Here is an 11,512-nt window from a genome sequence, read left to right as displayed (position 1 = left end):
TCGGATTATAAATTGCTTTTTTTAAGCTAAGAGAAACGGGCCCTTAAACTGAAACTAAAAGGAAGTAGTATAAAAATAAAATTGTAATATAGTACTCCTCTATTTCAATTTGTTTGAATCTATTTTTTTTTTAGTCCGTGCCAAAATGAATGACCTCTTTCCTAATTTGGAAATAAATTCTATGAACGATTTACAGTCACACAAATTTTTAAGGCTTATTTTGAATCACAAGTTTCAAAATTTTTTCCTCTTTATTAAATGTCGTGTTCAGTCAAATAAGTCTATATAAATTAAAATGGAGGGAGTATTTGAATTGATATTTTCCTCTCTCCTCTGTATAAAACCAGAGCTTTTATAAAAATAAATAAAAAAATTATAATATAGTATGGAGTTTTTTATTTGATATTTTTCTCTCTCTCCTCTGTATAAAAGTCATTGAACCAGGTCTTTGATAACCTTCTTTCCTGTTGTCTTAAACTGACCGTTTCTCTCTCTCTAATATATTTTCCCCCTTTATTTCTTCTCTTCCTTAATTCAAAAACTAACCAATACTCTTTTCCTACACACCTCCTTCAGGTAAACATCTCTCTCTCTCTCTTATTGCTGTTTAATTATTAGCTTTCTCTTATGAGTTTGCGAGTTTACTCCTTTTTTGTCTTGGAAAAATTACTTCATGTCTATGTATGATTTATATTATGATGGAATATAACACAGCAATTACTATTAGTTCTGCGATATGCTTTGTTTTTCATCGTTTCCATAAAGCTCGATTTTGCGCTATTAAATTATGTCTAAGATCTGTAAAAGAAACTATTTTTTTTTTTTTTTTTTTTGATAAAATGGTTTCCATAAAGTTCGACTCTCAATATATAGATGCAATTTTTAGGTGTAGTGTTGGTGTCCAGTAAAAGTCTTATTAAGCTGGAAATCTAAACGTTTTTGTCGTTGAATAAGACTTTTACTGGATTTGAATGTTATATTTTAGATCCACGTTTCCCTAAATTTTGTTGTTTGCCGGTGATTTCTCAGTAGTTTCGACGGATGAGTTTAAAAAAAAAAACAGATTTCTTTAGAAACCTGAATTTTCGAGTATTAAGTTTTTTGACAAATATTTATGCTTCTTTAATAAATTCATATGAAGCTGGACTCGGACACCCGTGGCTAATAAAAAAAAAAATTCATATGAAGCTGGAAATTAATGCGTTTTTTCCCTGATCTGCGTGTTTGTATGTATTTATTTACATGTATGATTCTTAGATCCACGATGCCTTTTTTTCCTGGTTTTCTTAATGGAAAAGTCAAAATCTTCGCCGGCTAATCTCCACCTTACGGTTTTTCTTTATTTTTTATTTTTGCTTCGACCGGATCTATAAAATTCCCCTTAATAATTTCAAAGGAAATAATATTTTTTCCTTTCATTTCCTGACGTCACTGTTTATCTTTTAGATCTGTGAAGTCTATCTAGAAATTTTATTTTTATTTTTTTCTTTCCTTTCTTTAAACTAATTTTTTTTTTTAATCTTCATTTACCTTGGTGCAGGCGTTGTTTATATAAGTTTTATTTTATCTATAAAAAATGAGTCACTGTGGTATTCAACAAAGTAATTTTGCGGCTTGTGAAGAGATGATGCGTTCATATTCCGATAAGAAAGACGGCGTCGTTTGCCCAAAGCCAAGGCGTATTAGCCCTATGAGATCTCTCCGATGGCATGTCAGGTGAAATTCCCTCACCTTGTTAAAAACACATCTGAACTGTATTTTTTTTGCTTTTCGCGTCTTTCATGTCCCAACTATTAGCTGTTTCCCCTCTTGAATTATCACTTTTTCACATGCTTCACGCCCTATCAATCAGATGTTTTCTTTTCTTGACTGTTACTTTTTGGCGTGTTTGACTCCCTAACTATCTGATGTTTTCTTTTTTCCGGGTGTTGCCCTAACTATATGATGTTTTTTTTTTTTTTTTTTTCCGTGTTTCACACCCTAACTATCATATGTTTTCTTTTCACATATGAACCATCACTTTTTGCGTGTTTCACGTCCTAACTATCATATGTTTCCTTTTCACACATGAACTATCACCATCTATATATTAAGACACACTACAACTATCATATGTTTTCTTTTTCCTAACTAAACTATGACGATACATTAGATAGGAAAAGGAAATAACGGATAGTTAAGGTGTATTTTAATATATAAATGGGGATAGTTTAAGTTGGAAGAAGGAACAACTTACAATTAAGGTGTAAAATTCGTGAAAAAAGTGATATTTTAGGCGTGTTGTTGATAAATATCTCGTTCTATAACTGTTCACTTTTAGTTCTTAAGTCTTGTGAATTATGGTAATTTTGACTAATTTCTTATTTCAGCCATCAGCAAGATCTTTGTGATTCAAGAGCTGGAGCTGATTTATTTGATATCATCCTCACAAAGGTAAGTTTATCATTTTGTTTATTACTTAATTCTTATTTTTTGTTATATAATAATCCTCGTAGGGGTATGTGGAATCTATTTATTTGTTATAAACAAAAATTAATTAAATAAAATAAAGGAGCGCATTTGTGGACCTATTGAAAAAGGCATATGTCCAACTGTGTGGGCACCATGTTCTTGTCGGTGCTAGTTGTAGAATGGGAATTTCATGTTATGCCTTCATCGAGTGGCTTAGAAACAATTAACATGTCATTATTGAATAACTTTCTTTCTATTTTTGGTCCATCTTGTCGATGTTAGTCTACTTATATATGTTAAAATATATGTTGCTCAAATTGATAAAAAATATCATCGGCTTGTGTCGAATCCAAAGGCGGAGCCAGGATCTAAGTTTATTGTTTCAGGATTTTAGTTTTTTAAGTTACTGGGTTCTAAATCAGTAATTTATACATATTAAGCGTATTTTTTAAGATAAATATTGGACCAAAGTTGCTGGGTTCGGTCGAACCGTACTTTGGTCTCGGGCTCCTCTCACCGTCAGATCCTTAAAAAGCTATGCATTTTTGAGAATTTGATATGAGTGCAGCAACAATTTTGAAGAATCTGAGCCACGTAGGTTAAAATTAAGTTTTTTTTAGTTTTTTTTTTTAGCCTATATATGAATAGTCCCCTTCAAAAGCATCTCTCTAGATTTACTTGCTGATTGTTGGTATTGAAAATATTTTCCAGGGTGGTGGTAGTGTTGATCAATCAGCTGCGCAAGTAGCCTCGTCGCCCCCATTTTTTTGCGGGTCACCGCCGAGCAGAGTATCTAACCCATTGATTCAAGATGCCCATTTCGGAGACGAAAAGGTCACCCCAGTATCGCCACGGGCAATACCAATTCCCTTCGGATTGGCTTCGTCCCCGTCATCATCCACCAGAAAGGGTGGATGTGTGAGCAGGGCGAATTTTGGCCACAATCCGGCTGTGAGAATCGAGGGTTTCGATTGCCTTGACAGGGATCGTTGTAATTGCAGTATCCCTGCATTGGCTTAAGAGAAAACAGTACATAGAGGAAACACCAACGAGTCAAATCAACTTTTGATGAACATTTTGGTCAGACCGAGAAACTGAGGAAAAGATCCTTTTGCCTTGTGTAAATAATGTCCAAAGGGGTCTATGTAAGTAAATTGTAATATAGTGTCTTTTGTCGTAAGTACATGGGAGTCGTTATTAACAAAGTAATTAGAGTCTAATTAGGAGTAATTTAATGGTTTTCTTAAAATGAGGTGGGTCCCTAGTTAAACCCCATGTAATTAAGTGTGGGGGTAATCGAAGAGATTTTGTAAAAAAGAGAAGGAAAAATTAGTTGTTGAGTGGAATCATCGATGTAGTCGATTCACTTTGTAAAAATGTATCATATGATATAAATATCGTTTACGGCTTTGATTCTTTCGTTGCATCATTGCGTATGGTGAATTTACATCACTCTCCGTTCGTTGCAATTGATGCGTTTCTGTCACTTTCCGTTTGTTGCAATTTAATACAGTGATGTGAAGATGGTTTGCTGGTTTGTCATGCTAAAAACTGGAGGTGTTAAATGGGCGGGTTGGACTGAAATTGGTCCAATAAAATGGACTGAGGTGGTAAATGAGTTGGGTTAATATTGGTCTAAAAGTTATTTGGGCTGAAATGGGCTAAAAATGGGTTGGGTCATGATCCGTCCAACTTGATTCAATTTTTTTTGAAGTGTTTATTTTTTAGAAAAATATTTTTGAGGAAAACATTTTTCGCGGTAAATATTTTTGAGAAAAACATTTTTCGTGAAAAATATTTTCCTTCATATTAAACATACTACAAACTTATAAGATAAATGATACAAGAAAAGTGTATACATAAAAAAAAAAAAAAAAAAATTCAAGCAACAAACTCAAATTTAAGTAAATCTTAAAAATGGATTAATATTGGGCTAAGTTGCGAGAAAGGAAGCAAAGTTGACAGTTTCGGCAGCAAAAATGGCAGCTTTCGAACGTTTATATGCAGAACTAGAGGACAAAGGCGGGGGGGGGGGGGGGGGGGGGATAAGAAGTTGTTCAGGCTAGCCAAGGTGAGGGAGAGAAAGGCACGGGACTTGGATCGAGTAAAGTGCGTCAAGGACAAGGATGACAAAGTATTGGTAGAGGAAACTCTCATTAGACGGAGATGACAGTCATACTTCCATAAACTCTTGAACGAGGAAGGTGAGAGAGACATTGTGTTGGGAGATTTGGAGTACTCTGAGAGGCGTCGCGACTTTGGGTATTGAAGGAGTATAAAGGTGGAGGAGGTTAAGGGTGTTGTTCGCAGGATGCACAGGGGAAGAGCTACCGGTCTTGACGAGATCCCTGGGGAGTTTTGGAAGAGTGCGGGCAGGGCAGGTTTGGAGTGGTTGACTGGATTGTTTAATGTTATTTTTAAGACGGCGAAGATGCCTGAGGAATGGAGGTGGAGTATGATGGTCCCTTTGTATAAGAACAAAGGTTATATTCAAAGTTGCAACAACTATAGATCAAGCTGATAACTCACACTATTAAGGTGTGGGAAAGGGTGGTGGAGATGAGGGTGAGAAGAGGCGTGCCCATTTCAGAGAACCAGTTCGGATTCATGCCGGGGCGCTCGACTACAGAAGCCATCCATCTTATGAGGAGACTGGTGGAGCAGTATAGAGAGAGGAAGAAGGACCTGGACATAGTTTTCATCGACCTAGAAAAGGCTTACGACAAAGTGTCAAGAGAGGTTTTATGGAGATGCTTGGAGGCCAAAGGTGTACCTGTAGCGTACACTAGGGCGATCAAGGACATGTATGAGGGAGCCAAGACCAGGGTAAGGACAGTGGGAGGAGACTCGGAGTACTTCCCAGTGGAGATGGGGTTGCACCAACGATCAGCTCTTAACCCATTTTTATTTGCTCTAGTGATGGATTGTCTGACGCGACGAATTCAAGGTGAGGTGCCATGGTGTATGTTATTTGCGGATGACATAGTCTTGATCGACGAGACACGCAGCGGAGTGAACGCTAAGCTGGAGGTTTGGAGACAGACTCTGGAGTCTAAAGGGTTCAAGTTGAGTAGGACCCAGACAGAGTACATGGAATGCAAGTTCAGTGACGTGACACATGAGTCTGGTGTGGAAGTGAGACTTGGTACCCAGGTCATCCCAAAGAAAAGAAGTTTCAAATATCTCGGGTCTATTATACAAGAAAATGAGGATATTGATGATGATGTCTCACATCGTATTGGTGCAGGGTGGATTAAATGGAGGCTTGCTTCAGGAGTGCTGTGTGATAAGAAGGTGCCACTAAAACTTAAAGGCAGGTTCTACAAAGTGGTTGTGAGACCGACCTTGTTGTACGAGCAGAGTGTTGGGCAGTCAAGAGCTCTCATGTCCAAAAGATGAAAGTTGCGGAAATGAGAATGCTGCGATGGATGTGTGGGCACACCAGGCGAGATAGGATTAGGAATAAAGATATCCGCGATAAGGTTGGAGTAGCATCAATGGAGGACAAGATGAGGGAAGCGAGACTGAGATGGTTTGGGCATGTGAGGAGGAGAAGCACAGACGCTCCAGTGCGGAGGTGTGAGAGGTTAGCTATGGATGGTTTCAGAAGAGGTCGGGGTAGGCCGAAAAAGTATTGGGGAGAGGTGCTGAGACAGGACATGGCGCAGGTTCAGCTTACCGAGGACATGACCCTAGATAGGAGGTTTTGGAGGACTCAGATTAGGGTAGAAGGCTAGTAGGTAGTCGTTGTTTCGATCTATAGTCTATTGCCCTTTGTTTCTTGCTACTAGATGTGGTTTCTTGTACTTCGATTATCTTATTTATCTGTGGTAGCTACTGTTCCCTTTTTTCAGACTGCTTTATTTTGACTTATTCGCTTTCTTTAGTTTCATTTGCATTCTGCTTTGAATTGCTTGTGCTTATCTAACCTTTCTCGTTGTGATTTCTCTTGAGCCGAGGGTCTTTCGGAAACAGCCTCCTTGTCTTCCGAGATAGGGGTATGGTCTGCGTACACTTTACCCTCCCCAGACCTCACATTGTGGGATTTCACTGGGTATGTTGTTATTGTTGTTGTTGGAGATCACTTCAAAATGAGTTATGCTGGATTAGACTAAAATCAGCCGAATATGAAAATATCTTAAACCCAACCCATAAAATTTTGGGTGGGTTGGGCAGACCATCACCTTTTGGGCCAAATTTGATACCTCTACTAAAAACGTATCGCTCTGGGTTTGTTTTTGCATTTTATGCTCCAACTGGATGTAAACCCGTCAACCGGTTCGGTAAAATCGAAACCGGTTCACCGTTTATTAAATACCGGTCCGATTTTGATTTTTTTGGAACCGGAACCGGTTAAACCGGTAAAACCGCTCGATTTTTTTTTTTTTTTTAAAATGTAGCCGTTGGGCTGCTTTGTTGGACCGTTGGCCAATGGTTTATTTGAAAAAATAGCCGTTGCCAAACAGTCCCAAACCCACATTTTGGCACCCCCAACCACCCATTTTTATTTTTTAGTACTTTAACCATCTCCCACCCCTATATAAACCCCTCTCTATTTTCATTTTAATCCACACCAATTCACTCTTCTCTTTCTCTCAATTATAGTTACTTTGCAACACTTAGCCACTTTAAATTTCTCTCAATTAAATATTATAAAGTCTTATTATAATTTCAATTATTAATTTTGCAATTATAATATTGTTAGCGGAGTTGGTGATTTTGCAACAATCCGAAGTAGCTCTGGTGGATTTGCAATTCTAGCCGCCTTCACTTTGTTGGAAATTAGTCCGGCAATTTGGTACCTTCGTTCCAACTCTATCTTTATTTTTCGCAATTTAATTTACGCAATTTAATTCTGAAAATTTAATTTGTTGCAATTTATTTTCTTGTGATTTATTTAAGTGTGATTTAAATTAAATCTATTTAATAATGACGAAGAGATTTAGACGTGGTGCCGGTAGTAGTGATATTGTCAGGGGTGGGTTTAATGAGGAAATATTTGTGGAAGAAACACCTAATTTAGGTAATGATGTTGGTGGAAATAATCCACGTTTAGATCATGAGGCAATGCAACAACATTATACCGACACTTTTAATGAAATTGATGATGATGATGATGATGAAACACAAGCCCCCGAAAATCCCATAGGAGATACAAGTCCTGCACAATCACATACACAAGATAAACTGCCTAAAACTCGTAAGCCAACCGCTAAAATTTGGAAATTTATGACTAAGGATAAGGAAAGCCAAACAGCTAAATGTACCCTATGTAGACAAGTATTTGCTTTTAGGCAAGGAACTAGTAAGGATGGTGGAATGTGTACACTAAATGGTCATATGAGAAAGAAACATATGGATGTTTGGGGAGAGCAAACGTGTTCAAATGTGGGGGTATTCAAATGACGATACACCCACGAACCGGTAAAATTTTTAAGTATGACAAGAAAAAAGAGCGTGTAGAAATAGCTAAAATGATAGCTTATGATTGTTTACCATTTTTCTTTCCTTCGTGTTTGAGGTTTGTTACTTACATTCAACGTTGTTATAATCTGTTATTTGAGGGTATTCCTAGAAGTACTTGTAGAGCGGATGTTATAGATTTATATAAAAAATATAGATTTTATTTGCGCCATGTATTTAATACTTTAAATTGTAATGTTTCTTTTACCGCTGATTTGAGTCTTAGTCTTAACAAGTTAGATTTTTTTGCCATTACATGTCATTAGGTTGATGATAATTGGGTTATGCAAAAAAGAATTATAGCTTTTTTATATGATGAAGGGAAAGGTCGTCACGATGAAATTTTTTAACATTTATAGAAAAACACTTTGTATTACTTTAGATAATGCTTCTAATAATACAAAGGCGATTGGTCTTTCAAAAAGAGAATTAAACCCTCCACTAAAAAATATTTTTCACGTGAGATGTAGTTGTCACATTTTAAACTTAATTGTTAAAGATGGTCTTGTGTGTTTTGACGATTCTATTCAAAAAGTTAGAGAGGCGGTTGCGTTTTTTTTTTTGTAATGCTAATAGGGGAAGACTGAGAGATTTTAAGAATTGTTGTGTGGAAATAACCTTAGAACTAGAAAAATTCAAGTAGAAATTGAGACTAGATGGAACTACACTTACATTATGCTACAACAAGCATATGAGTATAGAATTCTCATACAATAAGTTCACAACAAATATAATATTAATAATGATGATTGGTTAAATTTTACGCATTGGGAAGATGTTAAGGAATGTGTTGAACTCTTAGAAAGTTTTTATAATGCAACTCTTGCTTTTTCTAAACAATTCTATCGCACGGTAACCGAAATTTTAGCCTATTCAGCGGAAATAGCTAGAGTTTTACAAGAGTATAAATATAAACACGGTTATCAAGTGGCTATTTTTGATATGACAACAAAATTTAAGAAGTATTTTTTCCCATCCCAGCTTTATTTATATTGGGTTCTCTTTTAAATCCTTGTTTAAAAGTGTCTTATACTAAAACATTGGTTAATCAAATTTATACATTTTTAGAAATTGAAGAGGGAGTTGAACCATCTTTAGCTGAAGCCGACCTTGCTATTGATGCCGAGTTTAGAAAAGTTTTTAGTCATTATTCTAATTTGGAAGAACATGCTACACCTGTTGCTCCACGCCCTACTATTTCTCAAAGTAGCAAAAAAGACTTGTCGGGTTTGTCGCATTTAAAAGTTTTACATTCACATCCAACTCTTTTTTGTAATGCAAAATTTGATGAATATCACTTTTATTTGATGCAGCCAAATGTGGATATCAAGGAATTAGATGATTTGGATGTCTTAGCATGGTGAAAGAAATACAAGGCAAGTCATTCGATACTCTCAAGAATGGCTCGAGATATCTTTATGGTTCAAGTATCAACCGTGGCTTCGGAGAGTGCATTTAGCCAAGGAAGACAACAAATTGGAGACCATAGATACTCATTATCCGGATTTAGCTTGTAAGTACTAGTGTGCATTTGCGATTGGATTAGATCGGAGCGACGCAATCAAAACTTAGAAGCGGTGGAAGGCGAAGAGGAAGAGATTGAAGATTTGATAGCAAGTGGAGTGGATCAAATGGAAGATTTTGAAGATATCTCCATGGCTGAATATGATATGGGGGAAATTAACCAAATGATTGAGAATTGGTGATTTTATTACTCTACTATTTCTTTGCAACTCATGTATTATTTGCAAGTTAAAAAAACTACAACTTGCAAATAAATGTTATCCAAGAATGAATAAAATATATGGCTCATTGAGCTTTTTTCTATTTACTTGTGTTCATATTTTTACTTATATTAAGTTAGAAATATACTTAAAATATACTAAGAATATACTTATAATATACATCTACTTAAATTAAAAACTAGAAAGTTATATACTTGAAAAATAACTGAAATATACTAAGAATATACTTATAATATAAATATACTTAATTTATAAAATACGAATTTATAAACTTAGAAAAAAATTAAGCTATAAATAACTTAAGTTATAATATATAAGTATATATAGTATACATATAACTTAAACATATATATATAAGTTATAAGTCAATATAGTATACGTATAACTTAAATATATATATATATATATAAAAGTTATATAACCTAAGTATATTGATATATATAAGTATATTCTTAGTATATTTTAGGTATATGTAGTATAACTTAAGCATATAACTTAATATATATATATATATATATATACATATATGTTGTATTGTTGTTAGTCAGTAAATATATAAACTTTACTTATAAACTTATATAACATATGTAAATTTACCTACAATATACTAATAAATATTACAATATATATATATACTATACAAAAAAAAAAAAAAAAAGAGGTTTTGAACACTTTTGAACCGGACCGGTCCGATTTCGGTTATTTAACCGGTAAACCGGAACCGTTTGCCGGTTCCGGTTTTTAAACCGGAAACCGGCCGGTTTGTTAACCGGTTACCGGTCCGGTCCGATTCAAACCGGTTAACAGGTTTAACTGGATGTTCCTTTTTTTTTTTCCTCGTCTTCCTTCCTAAATTTGAAATATTAACATATTACATGTGTATATGACAATAGATTTAAAGGCGGTGTTGAGAGAATTAAGTGGTTCACTTATGATTTAAGTTCTTCAAAGTTATAAAACTTGCATAGTAAAAACAGTTCAAATATTTTAAAACATCGCGGAGTAAAAAAATATCATATAAATTGAAATGAATGGAGTAGTTAACTGTCCGAGTGAGATGTGGAGAAAGTTTGAGTTCAAAAATGGATGAAATAAGACTATTTTGCCAAGGCTAGTTTTCACAAATAAATTTTTTTATCTGCCACCTTCCTAAGACTTCAGTACCAAAGTTTTACTTACAATTTTTCACTAAATTTAAAAACCTCCAAAATCCTGATGATGGTAAATCATACGATGGCTTGCAATGATTAACAAAGGGTAGGTTGGAAGAATTAGCATAGTGTGTGCACACGGAAATTTTAACCAAAGCACAAGTCAAATGGGGTGCACATGACATTATTACGATTTGGATTTGTGTTTGGGCAGTTGCGTTACAATTTAAGACACCATTAATTTTTGTACCAACTAAAAATTTAAGGCATTACGAAGAGGTCTAATGAAATATACATAATTTTAATATATTTAAGGCCAAATACATATAGAAATCCTTAAACTTGTCAAGATTTTTCATAGCGGCACTTTAACTACGAAGTGTTACCTATTGGATACTTAATATATCCTCAAAGTGTGTTTATTAGACACACATTGCTGGCATGACACACGGAATGTAGAACACTCTTTTAAAGCGCTTGAGAGCTATCTTTTTCTAAACATTTTTTTCTTTCTTTCCTTAGGGGTCGTTTGGTTGGAGGGATAGGATGAACTAGATTATTAATCTAATGGAATTGAAATTAATCTTATGTTTAATTGATGGGATAACTTTTTTAATATTCCATCCAATCCCATCTAGGGATAAAAGGTGGGAGAAGTAATTGAATTAGTAATCCCATCTTATTCCACCCAATTCCATCTAC

The 11,512-nt window shown here is 35.0% G+C and overlaps 1 protein-coding gene and 1 long non-coding RNA gene across 2 annotated transcripts; both read left to right on the top strand.

Moving 5' to 3' along the window:
* The first annotated feature begins 417 nt into the window (after positions 1–417).
* On the top strand, positions 418–3,867 carry LOC132613541 (uncharacterized). The gene is made up of 4 exons (XM_060327603.1): positions 418–576; positions 1,541–1,716; positions 2,370–2,433; positions 3,163–3,867. The coding sequence occupies exons 2-4, from the start codon at positions 1,577–1,579 to the stop codon at positions 3,469–3,471; spliced, it is 513 nt and encodes a 170-aa protein (XP_060183586.1). The 5' UTR covers positions 418–576; positions 1,541–1,576; the 3' UTR covers positions 3,472–3,867.
* Positions 3,868–7,170: 3,303 nt separating this feature from the next.
* LOC132613542 (uncharacterized) lies at positions 7,171–9,741 on the top strand. The gene is made up of 2 exons (XR_009572000.1): positions 7,171–9,141; positions 9,228–9,741. It is a non-coding gene; the product is annotated as an uncharacterized LOC132613542 (long non-coding RNA).
* The last annotated feature ends 1,771 nt before the right edge of the window (positions 9,742–11,512 follow it).

This window comes from Lycium barbarum, chromosome 10 (genome assembly GCF_019175385.1).
Source record: "Lycium barbarum isolate Lr01 chromosome 10, ASM1917538v2, whole genome shotgun sequence".
NCBI lineage: Eukaryota > Viridiplantae > Streptophyta > Magnoliopsida > Solanales > Solanaceae > Lycium > Lycium barbarum.
This window is presented reverse-complemented; position numbering and strand designations above follow the sequence as displayed.